Source organism: Erithacus rubecula (assembly GCF_903797595.1).
Source record: "Erithacus rubecula genome assembly, chromosome: 6".
NCBI classification, from domain to species: Eukaryota; Metazoa; Chordata; class Aves; order Passeriformes; family Muscicapidae; genus Erithacus; species Erithacus rubecula.
This window is the reverse complement of record NC_136688.1, coordinates 21,576,969-21,594,800: the sequence shown is the minus strand read 5'-3', so window position 1 is coordinate 21,594,800 and position 17,832 is coordinate 21,576,969. Positions and strand designations below refer to the sequence as shown.

At 45.3% G+C, this 17,832-nt stretch overlaps 1 protein-coding gene across 3 annotated transcripts in view; it reads right to left on the bottom strand.

The window, feature by feature from the left end:
- Positions 1–846: 846 nt before the first annotated feature.
- Positions 847–17,832, bottom strand: part of CD82 (CD82 molecule) — a 38,743-nt gene continuing 21,757 nt past the window's right edge. For all 3 annotated transcript variants that reach the window (XM_079308489.1, XM_079308488.1, XM_079308487.1), the window contains exons 3-9: positions 14,891–14,963; positions 11,477–11,601; positions 10,285–10,359; positions 5,643–5,750; positions 3,862–4,053; positions 3,493–3,576; positions 847–2,997 (exon numbers count right to left, since the gene is read on the bottom strand). In XM_079308489.1, the coding sequence (XP_079164615.1) occupies positions 2,920–2,997; positions 3,493–3,576; positions 3,862–4,053; positions 5,643–5,750; positions 10,285–10,359; positions 11,477–11,601; positions 14,891–14,963 (735 nt within the window). In that variant the 3' untranslated portion in view covers positions 847–2,919. The remainder of the gene's footprint in view (positions 2,998–3,492; positions 3,577–3,861; positions 4,054–5,642; positions 5,751–10,284; positions 10,360–11,476; positions 11,602–14,890; positions 14,964–17,832) is intronic.

The following is a 17,832-nucleotide window of genomic DNA, read 5'->3' as shown; positions in this document are numbered from 1 at the left end:
CACCTGGTCAGGGCTCCTGAAATCTTTCCATCAGTTGCCACCACATTTGCTGGTAGCATCCCAGTACATTCTGTGCAAGCTTCATTTTGTTTTCTCGGGTATGAGGACTCAGGTCATGCTTATTGCTTCCTAGAGCAACAGCTGTGAAATTCATTAGCAGGCTACTTTAGGTTCTTCTTAACTATCTCAAATGTCCAGATGCACCAGTATAGTGCAGGATCTGAAGGAATTTTGAGACCTAGCTCATATTTACTTCTCAGCTGCTTAGCTGAGCAAAGCAAAATGATTTATGTATTTGTCTGTCTACTTCTGAAGAGCTTTTCAGTCAAGGCCAGCATGTGATGACAAAAACTACAAAAAATGGCCATCTAGCTTTCTTCCTTCTCACAGGGCTGGGGCTGAGGAATCCTACTGAAGGTATGTAAGAAAAAATTATACAGTTAAGCTGCAAGAGCTGTATGCACTGTGGCCATAGCAGCAAGCTTGTATTTTATCAGAATTAGTACCCAAGGCTTACAACTTCACACTGTGCAGATTTGAAGCTACATCTCCAAATACTTAGCTTAGGAGATAGCAGGTAATTCAAGGAACTACCACTCAGTTCACCCTAAGACAAACATACTTCATAAAACAATATAAAGTTTGCTTTAGAATACAGCCCAAAAAAATTGCCACCTCCCCCTGCTGGGCAGGATCTCTGCAGCCCACACTGATCTCATGCATGTGCCTCAGCCCTTCTGGCACCTTGAACAAACAAGGTGTCAGTGATCAACATGAAAAGCAGAAAGGGGTGGAGAGGAAGCAAGGGGAAAACACTTCAATGCACAAGTCACAGGCAGAAATATATATTTTTTAGCAAAGTCTTTATTACAGAAATATTCACCCTCTAGACTTTTATATCTGTACATGCATTTCTTCCAGTAGGAAGATGTTGCTAAAAACAGACAAAAACAAAAAAAGGAAATCCGGAATGGGCTCCTTTTTACTTGCTGCTGAGCATTGGCATCTGTAACTGAACAAGAATCTTACAAATAAGAACACATTAGAGAACAGACTTTGTGTTACAAAGCTAGCAAGCTTTACTGCTAAGGGTGCCTTCTGCTACAGCAAAGGTCAGCTTGAAGGATCTGTGCAGGAAGGGGCAGATACCTCAAAATTGCAAAGCCTTATCAGACCTCCATAAATACCAGTTGCCCAGTCACTCTCCCTGGTCATGGCTCTGTCCAAAGCTGAGGACAGAGCAGGGACCCACTGCTGGGGCCCTGATTCCCTGCACCAGCCTTTCTTCCCAGAAGGAAAACCAAGCAGGTAGTGAAACCACTCCTTGGAACTGCTACTAGGGTTAATACTACCTGCCCCTCCCCTGACAGGAGACAGTCCTGGAACCACCTCTGTAAGGCAAAAGCTCTCTCACCAAGGACCTTGTAGCAGGCACCTGGCAAGGACCATCCACTTTTCTCCCACACAGCTTCCTGATGTCACAGTCATTGTACCATGTGCAACAGCAAGAACTCTGCTGTGCCCAAGTCACCTCTAAAACTGAGGAATTGCACCCAGCGCTTATGCAAGCAGTTGGGGCAGTGTTTCATGTGCATTGCCTACCTTCTTCTGGTCTACACCACTCCTTGCTGCTGGCACTGGCTCAATAGAGCAAACACCCCAGACATTAGCACAGAAACCTGCAGCCTGCACAACTGCAGAACCTGCTACTTATCTGCTGCAGTGCTGGCACTTGAGGCAGAACTCAGGATGCAGCCATGGCTCCAGACCACACTGGAGTCACAAGAATGGACAACTGAAATAAAAGCAATTTTTCTTTGCATCCCAGCTACAGAACCCATACTGGGGATTGATAGCAGTGATATTCCCAGTATACAGCATCAGCAATCCAGTCAGATCCCTCCATACTCATATCTAAATCCACAGCTAACAAATTTTATGTTCATAAAGGAGCAGGGGAAGAATCAAATTAATTGTAACCTCTATAAAGTTGGCAACCCGAGAATGCAAACAGCAGGGCCAGCCTGGGGCTGAGTCCACAGTGTGCAGCAGTCTCTGAAGTAACCTCCAAGCTGACAGGAGCCAGCAAAGCAGAGCTAGGGGCAGAGGAAAAGATAAAGAGGCAAATGGGAGAAACATGTAAGTGTCAAATCCAAAACCCAAGGGATACATTCCAGAAGTAGCTGAGCACCAACACCACAATCTGCCAGGTCACACTAGGAATAAATAGGTGGGCTTGGCTCCCTCCCAGTGGCTTCTCATCACACTCAAAGGGCAGAGCTCCACTGAAGGCAAGGCATAGCTGACTCCAGAAACAGGAGAAGCGAGTGTGACAGTAGCACTCTGTATTTCAGATGAGAACCTAGGCTGGAAGATGCATAGTAGGAGCTGGATCAGGTTAACTGCAAGGGGTGAGAAGGCCTATAAAGCATGACTAGTTACCACCACAAGTCAGTGAAGCAAGTGAAGCTACCAAAGCACTGGAATCTCAGCAGAATTCCTGGCTTGTGGGACTGCAGGAGGGAGGTGAAAAGATGTGCAGGAGAAGAGCAAGGGGGAGAAAAGTTACTGAATGTTAGGCCCAGTGGGTTGTAGAATGAGGGTAAGAATAGTATTGTTTAACATGGAGCAGGCAGCAAAAGCATCGTCCCCTCAGGTTAATCGGTGTCTCACGTGACACAAGACAGTTTGAGTTCTGCTTCTTGAAGTAGAAATAATCCAGAGGTGGGATGCAGGCAGCCCAAGGGCCCTATTGCCAGAAGATCAGGCTGTGTTGCAGCTCTAACAGTTCTTAGCAGAGTGGTATCAGAAGTGGGATGTCACAGGAGTAATGGTCAATGGTTGGACAGTCTGGGAATGAGGCAGGAATGTTCTGTTTGCTCCATTCTCTGTGGTGCCGTAGCTCTGGAGTCAGCCAACTCAGGACTTGGGCACTTTGGTGTAGTCTTCACTGTGTATGTTCTTGCAAAGTGAAATGGACAGTATCATCCCCAGCAGCTGGAATAAGTATGAAGAACAGGAAAAAAATCAGCAACCAGACAGATAAGGTGGGATGGATGGGTGGTACAGAGGAGCAGAATACAGTGAACATCTTTTAATGACACCATACAAGTGAAGAGAGTTAGTCCACAACGCAAGGAAAATGCAATAATTGAAATGACGAAAAAATTTGGCTTTATAAAGGCATGACTTCATTATGAGCTTTTAAAGGCAACAAGTGGGATTTCACAATAGTGGGATTTTGCTTGCCTCAGTTTTCTGGTTACAGAATTTGAAAAGTCAGATAGCAGGTAGAACCACAAGTAGACAAGATTTTGTTCAATTTTCAATCCAGTCAACAAGAGCAGCAGTTCAGAGGTCCAGGCAGACACTACTGAGAACTAGAACTGCACTGCCATTATTCAACCAGGTGTTCATTACTCGAGAAAACAGCTTTGCCCTTAAAAGTCTCCGTGATAAGACAGTATAAGTTCATGTCAAGAAATTACTTACCTCTATAACAGCAACACCAGTGCAAACCCCAAGAATGATACCAAGGTTGTCCTTCAGCCACTGCTCTACACCATCCATGCATCCCTATAGAGAAAACATAGCCACAAAGAAAAGAAGCATGAATCTGAAAGTCAAAACTGAAAATCCATAACATATGCATGCAGGGATTATCCCAGTTCCATGCTGTATCATGTTCCATGGAAGCTTTTGCAGAAAAGGGCAGGATCTCTGTCACTCTGTCCCCCCTTGCCCCAAATTCCACAGGTACTTCAAGTAATAAGGTATGAAATAAGTGCTCTAGATTTTCAGGGGAATGAAGACAAGGCAGCTTCAGTGACAGCTTCACAGGGCCCAGACATACCCACTCACCTGCTCATGAACAGGCCAGTCAGCAGATGTTGCATTGACATTGACAGGGTCTTCCAGATTACAGAAACCTCCTCCTTCCACTAAGTCCTTAGATCTATTGGAGCAGGAGCACGGATACTGAGTATTGCTTTTGTTCTTAAGAATCTCATTATTCTCCCATTCCTTTGCTCCAGTCCAGCCACAGCAGGAGATCTAATAATGGGAGAGAGATCATTACAGTCTTACACTTTGCACTGAAAAGATAACTGCACATGAAAATAAGCAGGCAGAAATACTCAGGAGCTCTCAGTGCAACAACAACAGTCAGGCCATACAGTTTGCATTAATTAGCTGGTTATTTACAAGCTGTCCAGAATACAGGGACGTTGTTTCCTACTGAAGAGCCACTCTGCTAGCAAAACAAGAGTTAAAGGGCCCGGGGACAGCAGCAGCTACCACGTGGTGGCGTCCCCATGCCACCAAGCCCCAGCACATCCCTGCAGCCAGCACCCGCCCCGAGTGTAGTACGGACCAGCTGGAACATGGGATAGGGGAAATAATTCCATCCCAAGAAACATTTACATTCCTACAGGGCCACGTGAGCAAACCCTATTTGCTGAAGGGAAAAGCTCATTGGGAAGTCTAGCAAGGAGTAAGAGCCTAAGCACAGATCCCAGTGCTTGCTCAGTGGTACTATGTTGAGAAGTTCAGGGAAAATCCTCTGCTCCAAAAGTTTCTGCTAAAATAGGCACGAGACACAAACAGTTGAACACCCACATCAGGACAAGCACTTGGTTTCCAAAAGAGTGTTGTGAAGACACAGGCTCCAGAAGGAGCTATGTCTCCCTCACAAGAGGTCTGGGCTTTAACTCCTGAGACTCATTCAGAGAGCCCCACCCTCTTTCCAATGCTAACTCCAGTGTGCCAGATGAAGTGCACTCTTAACATTCCACTTCTCCATCTCTGCAAAACCTTCTTCTGTTCCTACATAATAGAAGGGCTCAAACAGCAGCCTCTCTCCACAGTAGAATCAGGCTTGAGTTCACCACCAAAGAGTAGTGACTACAGTGAAAAAAACATACATAAATCATTCTCCAAGAAGGAGAAATAGTGCAGGTCAGTGTTTGGCAGACCAAAGAACACAAAGAAGACAAATGCTGTTACTTGTACTAACTACACATCAGTCCCATGCTAGGCATGTATTTAAACCACAAAAGCCAGCCAGCTCTCAAGCTTGTGGTTTGGCAGTAAACAGCTGTCATGACTCCACTGTGCTTGAATACTCTCTAGCTGCCCAAGTGCTGACCCCGATGCTAAAACAGAAATCAGGGGCAGTTGGATGGCTCCCAAGAACACTGATACTTGCAGAAGAACCATCACAATAAGCAAGCAGCATACACCAAATAGTAAGGCAGGTGGTGCTGCTGACTTGCCTGGCATTAAACTAGGGACGTTTTCCTACAAAAATCATGTGCAAAATGTTTCTCACACGTTACCATTCAGGAGGCCAGGCAGACAAAGAGAAGTGTTGGAGTGCCACTTGACAGGCTGGATACACTAGGCCATGCAGCCAACACTAACTCATTCTAACACCCAGCATGCAGGAAAGGTTCAGTGTCTGACACAGAAGCAGCAAGCAAGCCCATTTTCTAGTCTGCAGGCTAGAAAACCTCACAGGCCACTCTGTAGATCAGCTAGATCAATGTGCAATAGTTTTTCTCTGTCCCCAGCCTAGCTTTAAACGTCATTGTCTGCACTGACAAAAAGCATCATCCACCTCTTGTTACCCCCCCACGACTCACCTGTGTCTGCACATAGTCCCATGCATCTCGCAAGTTCCTCTCCTCTTCATCCTCAGGATCATAATTTTTAATCAGACCTGCAACTATGCCAGACAACTCACCTTTCAACTGGCAAAAGAAAAAGAGGCAGGAGAGTTACATTATAAATTCTTGTAGCCTTTTCTTTGGTTTTTCAGACACGTATATAAAGCTACAGTCACTCATAAAAGCTGACTGCAAATAGTTAACAAGTACAGATGAGGACAGTAGCTTTGCTGCTGCAACAGCTAAAGCACCAACAAGTCCTTGCCTGGACACAGGGAAAGCCTACAAACCTGATGAGCAATAAGGAAACAGAACTGGGTTTGGCTATAACTAACTGCCTGCCCCAGACAAGACAGATGTGCAAGGTGAGTGCAAGCAGAAGGTCAACATTGCCCTAAAAACTCACAGGTTGTGTGTTTCTAACTCTGTACTGCAGGCAAGACCCTGGTTCAGAATCTCTGCCACTGCAGTTCATCTCCCCTGCTCAGGGAAGGTTTGAGCCACTCTGCTCATGAATGCAGATGGGTTTTCTGATATACATGATGGAAATTTGGCTTTTTCACAAGGTGTTGATCTACCTTTCACCAAACTCCCACAACTGCTGTTTCTATATTAAAACAGGAAATATTACAACTACCTGAACTGCTCATTAACAGTCTTATCACAAAGTTCAGGGTATCAAATAATCTCTTCACCACCATTCATTTTCCAGAGGTATTTACAACACCCTTCAGTTTGATGAGAAGTACAAGCTACCAACTGACTGACTCCTTCACCTTATTCCTCCCACCTCCTTCTGAAGCTCTTCTTAACCAGCCTATACATGAGGACTGCTAAGGACAGACCCAGATTCATGAGAGATTAGAGAAAAGTGCCATTAGACTGCCTGAGGGATAGGATAGAGTTACATCAGCTTAAGCACTAGGATGTTCCCATCCCACCTATTACCTTTTTGACTGTGGTGCTACAGCATATTTCAAATCAGTGGAAATGGGCTCTCTTTTCTTCTACTATCAAGCATTTTCAATGACCATGGCAAATACCAGGACACTAAGCAAGAGAAGCATTACCTACTGTTGAGAGAAGCTTCTCTACATCAGCACCTCTTCTTCCTAGGAAAACTGCAGCTCAGTTCACTGGGATCAGCTATGTCAGGCCAGACAGATGGGAGCTGCATGATCTTTCTTCTCATGATGCCTACCTCTTCCCCTTTTAATTACTTCACTTCCCCTTTTCCTTCCCTTCAAATCAAGGCAACCTGACCTGGTTCTCACTAATGGGATTGGCCTTGGCTGCTGCCATAAGTCTTATCAGTTACTGAACCTCTGAGTTCCCACCCTGACCCCTCCTGCACACTGCTGCTCCACATACAGAGGGAGGCAAGGAGAGCTGGCTTTGTTTTTCTACCCTTGGCTATTGGGTCAGATGGAGCCTAGTGTCACTCCTGCAAGAATCCCAGGACCCTACCACAAGCAGGCAGGACTAGAACCTGATGTCCCCAGTCACAGCTACATAGGGAAGCTGTATGTCTGCTCTGCCCTTCCTCTGACAAAAGAGCAGGCAAGAAGTCTCACAAACAGCTCTTTTTACAAAAACTGAGAAATTTCAAATTAAAGAAAAAAAAAATCAGGCATTCCCAGGTGTTTCAGCAAGCAATCTGAGACAGGGAATATTATGCAAACAATGGCACAGCTCTGGAGCCACACAGGCAGCTTGCTTGTGGATTTAACACACAGAGCAGCCCAAAGGGAAAACACAGGCACCTGCAGCTGTTCACCCTTAAGCACCTGCCAGTGGAAAACTGAAAGAGAAACAAGCTAGAAAGGCACAAGGAACACACAGGCTTTCAACACCCTAACCATCTTCACCCATTTAAAGTTATCAGGACTTAGTATGGTGTCAGAAATGCTTCAGGAAATGGCTACCCTTGGTTTCAGGGCTTCTTGCTCCTTCCCAGCTCTAGCAAGCCCAGTGTCAGAAGGCACAATCCCAGCACCTCAAAGCAGGGGCACTTAGATCCTAGGCACCACAGCCACAGCTCACTGCCAGAAAGCAGCAAGGCTGTCAGTCTCCCCATCACAGAAGAGGGAGATGGGGAAAGCTGAATGCCAGAGGCAAGAACAGGTCTTTATCACACAGTGGATTGTGCATGCTGCTTCCCCTATCAGACACTGTCAGCCATCTACCCTGTCCCTGTCAGACACAAGCCAGATCCTTCCCTCAGCATTTATTAGCATCTAGGCTGCACACAAAAACAAGCTCCAAAAACCAGGAGGGAGCTCTCCTCTGCCTTGTCACTTCAGATTCTGAAAATAAAGCATAGTCCATAGGCCCAGACAAGTCACTGCATGCACTCACCCAGGCCTGTTTGCTGCAGACAATAGCCAGCAAGCAGGGCTATTCCCAAAACACCACCATTCTCCTTTACTCAAGGCACTTAGAGCCAAACTGCACAGAACTGTGTGAACCAGGTCAAGAGAGAACTTGCCCAGGCTCTCACATGTTTAGGGGCTTGTGATCCACTAGTGTAGGTGAGTAGCAACATTCAGTTCACAAACCAGGATATCATTTGCAGCATTTGTGATGTTACTATTTTGTTGTCCATAAAAAAAACCCAGCCCATATTTCAGTCATCAACAAAAGTGGGGAAATGAATGTTGCATCAACATCCTCCCAGAAGTACTGGGCAATTCCAGTCTGAAGGGGCATTCCTCTAACAATGCCCATGGGAGAGGCAAAGCAGCAGCTTTCCTGTCAGAGGCTCAGCCTTTTATAGTTCACTAACTCTATTTCAGCATACTTTCATTTGTCAGTGTGGGGGAGGATTTTGACAACAAAAAGGAACAGTTATGCCAACAGTAACTTCAACTGAATCCATGGAAATAAATACTTCAGTTACAAGTGAAGGAGTGAGTATCACCTTGCTACACTCTGGATCCAAAATTCTTTCCTTCACTCTTGTTATTCCTTGTTTTATATCTAGCCAAGTTCCTCAAGTCAGAAATAAATAAACACAAAAAGCACAATAGCTATCTAGGGACTGGCTGTTGAGCAGTTTCAGTGTGCCTCACTGTGCTCCAAGCTGCCCTGGGAGGACACACAGCCAGTGAAGCAGAGAGACTTGCACAGCAGCACAGAAGCACAGCCCCAAACCACTGTGCTGGAGGTTTCAGCCAAGACCTTCCTCAAACAGCTTTTCTTAGTGCTCTAGGCAGGTACTTTGGAGGATCCCTGAAACAGCATGGCTCTAGAGGAGCTTTTCCATTACTTTTGTTCATTAGGGACTGAACAGGAGCATCTGTTGAAAGCCCAGCTTCCCTGACCATTCTCCCAGATCTGTAAAAGTGATGATCTCAGTCACACTGGCTCCAACAGCTGTGCAAAACAACCCCCAGCACTTTTAAACTCTCCCTGGTCCAATAAGGTTTAAATAAAGAGCTGCAGCTGAAAAGTTGGAGTTTTCTAGAGTAGACTGGCAGTTGGAGGAGAAATGCTAACAGAGGTACAGAATTTCCTGGTCTGAAGTCACATTTCCCCATTGCAGGGGAATGCCCACACCTCCATATCTGCATTAGTCAGAGCTGTTTGTTGAGAATCGTCTTTACACATCAGTTTTAGTCACTGTTTTAGTTTCTCCTCTAGCTTCTGCCAGCCCAGAGAGCAAGCTACAGTCACACCACATTTGGCAAAGAACTCAGCTAACAGCTGCTCAGAGTCACCACAGAACAAAGCTCACATCAGGCACCTTCCCCTGCCCCCAAACTTCTCCACCAGGCCCCATCCATAACTTCCTCAACTGTTCTGCTTTCTGTAACTATCCAGCTAAAGAGCTGGCTTAGGAGAGGCAAGCACAGCCATACAGTGGTATATACAGTGATGCAGCAAAGGAGAGGGTTACCTATAACTCATTCCCACTGCATACATGTGGCTCCCAGTTTAGCTGTGATCAGGCATTGCCTTGGCCAGGGATTGTTGCAGTGCACTTAGGTAGCTCAAAATTTATTTCCTTTTACTCCACAAAGTGTATTGAAGCTCTAGAAGCACACACTGTGAAACTGCCTTCCTGACAAAGGGATCAACTTCAAAACATTAAACCACTTGGCTTTAAACTCCAGCTGTGAAACAGGAACCATCAGATATCTGGGTTTGCTCCTGGGGAAAGAGGAGCAAACTCCTCCAAGATGCAGAAAGACAGAAAGGATAAGGCAAGATGGCAAAAGGAGGTAGACCAGTGAAAAAAGTGCTCAGGCTGGTAACTCCTCAAGGCACCAGTGATGGCAGCATGGCAGTAACCACTGCTGCATGCCCAAATGGCTGTCTACAGCAGGATCAAGAGGAGCTGTGGTCTGAAGCATTTCAATACTTTTTTCTTTTCACTGCTCCCACTACTCAAAAATTCAGCCTGCACACCAAACAAAGCTTCATAATCCTTGAGAAAGCAGCACTATTGAGGCAGACACAGAAAAATCAAACAGCAAAGCTACTGATCTGGGGTAGAGAAAAAAGGAGAATCCAGTTATACCTGCTAACAGCATAGCCCAGTTTGGAAGAAAGAATTTCTAGGTATCACCCTTCTCCCAAGCCAAGACCAAGGAAAACTCACAGCAATAAAACTTACTGTTTCTTTCTGGAAGTAGATGACCAGTGCAGCAGCAATCTGAGCTAAGAGGATTATCATCAGGCAGGTGAAGTACTAGAAACAAAAAACAATGGGTGATCACTGTCAATCTTTAGAAAGGTCTGTACAAAAAAGTCAATAAAATTTCATATACAAGAGAAATGTCAACAGTAGCTCAATGTCTTTTTGCCTTCAGACAAACTCTGCTGTAAACCATGCTTTTCCAGGAAAAAGATGGGATCAACATCAGACCAGTACACTCCAGCACTTCTCCCATTAGGCCAACTGAAAGACTTCAGGAGGGAGAGGGTTTACAAGCACTCTCTGCATGTGTCATCCCAAATGGGACTCTCTCCCACATCCAAATCCATTCCCATTCTGGCCTCAATCAATCAGCTGGACTCTGCCTACCCCAAGCCTCAATGGAAAAAAAAAATATATAGAGTCCATTTTACAAACCCAATTTAAAAAAAAAAAAACTTTTTAAAAAATGCTGTTTAACTTGTTTGAGGATCTAAATTTAAGATTCATCAGCAAACTGCTGAGATTAATTTTAAATGGTGGCAGCTATGATTGCTAGATGAGGAGTTGTTCCCAATACCAGGATACACCATGTGTGCCATGCTTGGTTTCTAATACTTGTGCTTTGGATAAGATAGGCAGCAGGCTGAGGTGTATGAAGCGTATGAGGTGTCCCATCATGGACAGAAAGCTTCCTAGAGATGAGCTGTTTGAAGAGAGGTCATGACATACAGGACATTCCTAGTTGGGTCTCTGTCGACTCTTGCACTTTCCATAAATGTGACACAACAGGACAGTCACTCTTCCTCTTTTCTTTCACTGCCCTTGGAACTTGCTCTTCCACCACTGAGAGCACAGTACCAACTGAGAAGTCAGGGAGAGGGGACAGGGTACACTTCTCAGCTGGCAGTCCTCAACCCACTGTGTGCAGAAAGCATCAGTGACATCCTCTCTCATTCACAGTTCTGAGCTCATTACCAGTAATGTCTGAGGAGTCTGCTGCAGTCTGCTGACTGCTGGAGCATTTAATGTGTGCAAATTAAGAACTAGATCTAAGTTGACCTGGCAGAAATAACATCCCTGGGGGACCAAAGCTCCATCTACAATCCAACAGAAATACTGCAGGAGAAGTATTAAAGGTTGGCTCTAAAAGAGGCATGAATGCTCTCACCAGACCCAGGAGACATCGGATTTCATTGACAGCTCCAAGACAGCCCAGGAACCCCATCAGCATGGTGAGTGCCCCAACACCGATGAGGATGTATGCACCAGTCTTCAGGGAGGGAGATGACATCTCTGTAGGAGCCAGGAGAGGGAACAACATTAGCAACTGACAAAAAAACACCTCTGCCATCACCATTCATAGAACTGTCTCTATATCCACTGATAATTGTCTTGGTCTGCCCCAAAGGGACTGCACAGAGGTGTGCTGACCATGGTGACAGATAGATGCTTCTGGATGTCTTTTGATGAAGGCAAAAAAGACATGAAAAGACATCCTGCAGGCCTCCACTGTCTGGAAGACTCAAAGTCACTCCAAACAAATAAACTTTGTTTGGAGGAAGTTATCTCCTTACCAGAATTTTACTCCCTCATGAATGTACTTCAAGTAACAATAATATAAAAGACTATCTACTCCATAACTACTGCCTATTTGCTTCAATTCCCTTTGCTATCTTCAGGGAAGCTTTCTTCCAAGTCCTAAACCCCCTTTTTGGACAGCCTTTTCACTTTAATGCACTATTTCTTATTGTAGCCATTCTGTTTTCACTTATCCACTTGTAGCCAACACTGGGACAAATTAACTCTGTGCAACAAGCTACAGCTCATGTTGAGCACAGAAGATGTGACAGGTTACTTAGCAAGTCTGGGTTGAATGGCTTGTGGCCAGGCACTAACCACAGGCTGTTGCAGCACCTGTGCATGACACCCTGCAAACAGATGCTATTCCAGGATCAAAACAGATACCCAAATTAGTTCCTTTTAAAAATCCTCCTAGATATCCCCTGCTGCTGTTTCTAATGTCTGCACTTTTCAATGCTCAACAGTTTTTCAGCCAAGTTTAGGTCAGATTATTTCAGACATGGCGATGTCAGCCCTCTGCCCTCAGCTTCTTTCTCAGAAGAAAAACTCTTATATTTGAGTTGTTCAGCAGACTATTTCTTGGAGATTAGGATTGGAAAGAGCAATCATTACAGCACAAAAGTTGAAGAGATAGTCTGGCTAAAGATAATAACTAGAAACCTCATTTATCATTAAGAAACATTCCTATATCTGTAAGTGACAGTGTAGCGGAATTCTGGATGTCCAGTGATTAATGAAAACAACATTTTTAGAGCTCAGCATTTAGTTTCCTGAACTAAGGAAGTCTCAGAAGGCAAACTTCCTTTGAGCTTCTCCTGAAATATGTTAAAGGAGAATAATCAAGCCCACACTAATACTCCCCCCTAACATATACTTCCCCCTGCTTCTGATATCTGGCACAAGCCACCAACTTCCAAACTTTTTTTTTCCTAAAACATGCTGAACAGAGGAAAGTACAGTTACCAAGAAGTGAAGCAGATCCATTTGCCACACAGGTCACTTCAGCCTTGATTAATTTCCAGACCAGACTCTCCCTGGCTGGACATATTCCACAAACCCCAGAATCCTGCTTCCTCACCAGTCCTGTGACTCTTGCTGTGCGGGTTACGTGCTGATACTGCAAAGCATCTACTGAAGCAGCAGCCCTACAGGAGTGACCCTCACAAAACTACCCTATTCCCTCCCTCAAAATCAGCTCAGCTGTCATGCAAATCAGTGTTCAAGTGGCCAGATTACAGCACCACAGTGCTAGAAAGCAGTTCATCAAATCCCCATTAGAAGAAATAAAAAGGCACTTCCAACTCAAAAGCCCCTTGGAGAAGTGACAGTGTCAGGGGACAGGAACCACACTTGCAGTTCTCATCTGCAATACTCTTGTCCTGCAAGAGAAGGCTCTGAGGGCATTCAGCTCCTGCCTGTTTGCCTTCACTCCGTGTTTTCCCCTGTGCTGGGCAGGCAGCCAAGCAAGTACAACAGGCTCCTTTGGCAGCAGCTGGGGTGCCCTCCCTGATGCCTAGGTTACTAAAGCAGAGGGAAAGAGGGGCAAGGCATGGGAAAGGAAGTGAGGGGGCAGGGAGAGAGCTGATACTGGAAATCTCCAGGAAGGAAACTAAATTCTTAAATGCTCTGTTAGCAGAGATTCCAAGTAAATGGGAAGAAACAGAGCCAAGTTCAGGGACTTCTCTCTCCACAATTGCTGTGACACCCATCAACCTGAGGGAATCAGCAGCTGACCCACTGGTACTAAGCACACCTCAGACTGAGGGGTACTGCAAACAGCCAGGCCATCACAGGCTCCTTTTAGGCTGCATGTGTTGTTTCTGCTCACACCTCCCCTTTATTAGCCAACACCCCTTGCCCTGCTTCTTGACCTTCTAGTACTGCACAGCACAAAAGCAGAGTAAGGAGCAGTATCTGCATGTGTGGTATTAGCAGGGGTGCCTTCCCTGTCCAGCACCTTTCAAACCAGGCCAGAGTGCTCAGCAGGACTTGGGAGATAAAGCCCTTTGCAGAATCAGTGTAGCTATGAATGCCATTAGTGTTCACTCCCCATATGCAGGCAGCCCTCCTGCACTGTCTGAGGCTGGTGCCCAACTCAGCAATTCTGGAAGCAGTGACAACAAATAACCAGAGCCACCAAGCAGAAAAGTTTGAAGTGTTTCTAGAAAAAGCTCAGGAAGCAGAGCTTTTGAAAGATGGAGCTGAGATACTCCTTTGTTGAAAGTCCACTTACAGTCCTCCAAAGCCCAGCCTCTGCTAAGCCACCCCAGTTTTTTGATTCTTGCAGAAAGCAGACCCTCTGTTAAGACTCAAGTCAAAGTCTGTGGCTGACTTTAGGGAAAGGAAGCTAAGCTCCTTGCACAATACAGAACACCTCTGATGCCCAGGGTAAGTTTCATCAAGCATATACAAGAGTATGTTTTAGAAGTCAAAGGACTCCATGACCCCACACCCCCCAAATCTGCATCCTCTACTGCTCAGGAAAAAACATACCATCTCCTTTCAATGTACATGAAACATCAATAAAATCAGGTACTTACTTTCTTTGACATTTAAAACATTTAAATGGAAATAGATCATTACAGAAATAAAGCAGTGGAGGAGTAACACAGCAAAACTGCATTGAGGCATTGGGGGCCTTAGCACGTGATGATAAGGAAATCAGTGTGAAAACACAGGGCATGCAGTGAAAATAGGATGAAATACTAGCCCCTGTGTTTAAGACAAAAATATTTGGATTGTTGGTTGAAGAGGCAGTAGTCTCACTCAGTCTGTCCCTGGTGTTTCAATCCACAGGACTAAGAGGAATGCTAAGTCTCCAGGGCTGCTCCCTTTCACCGTGTCCCTGACAACAATCTCATCTTGCTAAACACCATGTTACTGCTCAGGCCACAGGCTGTGCACAAAAGTATTGCTATGCCTAGACTACACCATGGTCAAACACAGCCTCAGAACAGAGTCAATTCAGAAAAAGAAGGAGGATAAAGAAACACAGTCTTACGTAGAACGGCAATGAAACTGGTTTTGTCGGCCAGAATCCATATTCCAAACCCCAGGATAACTGCACCCAGAATCTGAAACAGCAAGAACAAAACATACATGGTTTTGTGTAAGTTATAAGCTTAAATAAATAAGAGGAGGCTGTCACTATTATCCATACTTCCAGTTTAAAAACAATCATTCCTTTGCTATTCCCACCCATCTCCCCTACGGTACTCCTCCCAGGGTAAACAGGATTAGCACAACTCCAGGAAGAATGCCTCAGCCAACTGCACAGGAGCCCCAAGATCTGCTTGGCAGTTTTCACACGGTATTTTAATAGCACATAATGTTGTATAGGAGGACTATTCAAAACAGTCTGAGGAAGAGACACCCTGCTGCTAGAACATTGTTGTCAGAAGCAAAAGGTAAGTGCATCGCTTCTGTGAGGAACCAAAGACAGACAAACACATGATTTTAAATATTTTTTTAAACAGAGAAACCCATGACTCTAAGGGCCAGGCTGGAAGATAGCTGACAAAGGATTAGATACCTAGCAGCTGGAACCTCTCCAGGCAGGAAATCTTTGGCTCTGTTACAGTGTTATGGCCTCAAACCGCAAAGACAAAAAGCCAGCAGCAGGTTCCCTTCAGCAAAGTGCTTTGCCCACTACGAAAGTCAAGCTTAGGCATTTTGGCTTGGCCCCCTCTATGCCAGAATACCTGAGACCCAAGAGAGTCAAGAGTTATGAAATATTTGCCATGGCCTCTGCCTTGCTCACCACACAGTCTTATGTAGGGCAAGGATTAGTAGAGCAATATGTCCCTGTGAGGACTCAGCTGAATCCAGACACTGATTCAGTAGCCAAGAAAGGCACACATGTTCCCATCTCACTTTGAAAGGTGGGGAAAAGCATGCTCTGGTTTAGCCTTCACGTATCAGCCAGCCTTCAGGTTTGATAAGAAGCTGAAACTTGTGGTGTTCAGCCAACTAGGACTGGAAAACACTTGTGCAAAGGTCCAAAACAGGCTTTGAAGAAACAAGGAGTGGACAAGAACTGCAAGCAGCTGTTCTCACATCAACAGGATTTCAAGACAGGGTGAACTAAACTAAGAGGGCTGAAGAGAGATTGCAATTCTGTGCTTCATTAGATAATGTTTTAATACTTGAGAGCCATGGAAAATGCCAAACCACCACCCAAAGCAGGCTGGCAGAGAGGGCTGTATGGACATTGGCTCCACACTTTGAAAGTTTACACTAGGCTTCAGCTGCTCATACAAAGAAGCTTTTCTGAACAAAGACAAAGCCACAGTCTGAAATAAGCTGCTTGCAAGCTTTCCTGTCTTGGCAGAAGGTACATCATGTAGTTAGTTCTGGGGACAGCATTAAAAAGTCATCAAGCAAGTTACCACCTATGAAGCATACTGACTCAGCTTCAGAAAGCATGTAGCTGTTGTATCCAAGAAAAAAAAGAATTCCCCCTTGCCTTATGTCCCAACATGCTGCACCCACAGTGCTCAGTCTGCCCATCAAGTGAGAAAAGCCCCTTGAACATGCAACAGCTGGGACACCTAAAAAATTCCTTTCAAACTTGGTAGTATTAAGAACTGTTGGATTGACAGTTTAAGGCAGTCTCACTTTTAAACCACAGTTTTAATAAACATTTGTCCTAAAGATGCAAACAGGGCTCCGTGTGACATCCCTTTTGGTTCACTGACCCTGAAACGTCACCTAAGTTTTGCTGTTGCTGACAAAACACAGAAGGACTGCTGAGCAGAGTTCCTGGGAAGTTATTTGTTATGAGGTGCTCAGACTATCCAAGGCCTGTTTTCACTCTGATCTTTGCTCCAGTCCACAGCTTGTGCATTTGCCAGGAGCTGCTGTGAAAAACACTACAAGGAGAGGGAAGGGAGACAGAACTACAGGGGGGGAGAAAACACTGTCCCATTAACAAGAGTGTATTTACTTCCTAGCAGGATAGTTTCTCTGCTCAGCATCTTCAGGAGTTTCCATGGCATAGCAAGGCTGCTTCTGCCACTGGTTTGGCTTCAGACCCTCCATAGAAGAAATCACATCTGCTTTCCATGGAGTTTAATTCCTCTGCTCCAGTGCTGTAAAATCCTGCAGTGGGGAACAGATGTCTCCCCTCCTCCCTGCGGGTTTGAGGTTTCACCCCCAGTTTCTGCAAAATCTCCTTCTCCCAAGCCATAAGGATGCAGACCCCTCAAGACAGGGTCAGCAGTTTCCCACAGAGAGCTAGTCAAGAGGGGCTTGGAAAAACTAAGCTGTGATGCAGCTGACTCATGTTGCTGGAAAGAGCAGCTGGGGGTTCCCAGCTTTCCTTCCCCAGCACTGCTTTCCTTCCCGCTCAGATTGTGTGATGCAACACCAAACCTGCTGGCACAGGGGACAACAGAAAGGCTCTAAAACTCCAGGCTTTGCTTCAGGTAGCAGCCTTCTGCTGCATTTACTGAAGGGTTAGAAGCAGGACAGACAGTTATATGCTCCAAACAAATAGTTTCCAGACACTGTTAAACTTGTCTTGTGGAGCTGTTTTCCCTTTAAGGAGAAGCATGGGCTGCAACATGTGTCTGCTAGCCAAGAAGGCAGATGTGTTAAATTCTGATTAGGAAACTGAGGTTATACTCCAAGCTTATCTGGTTCTTTTCTAGCAAGCAGGCAGGCAGTCCAAGTAACCTTCTTCCCCTTAACCAAAGCAGGTCAAACCCTTCCCTGAAGTAAAGCTCCAAGACTGCAAAATATCACTGAGTCCCTGAACTACTTCAGCTATAGCAAGTGACCTTCTCACAGACCTCGAGCAGCAGAGAAGTACTATTTCAATGACTAACTTCTAAAAAGAGTCACCAGCATGTCTCTAAAGGCTTCAATCATCAGCAAGGTTGAAGAACACACTTCAGCCAGCAAGGGCTGGCCTGCACAGGGTGCAGCTCACAGGCTCAGCTC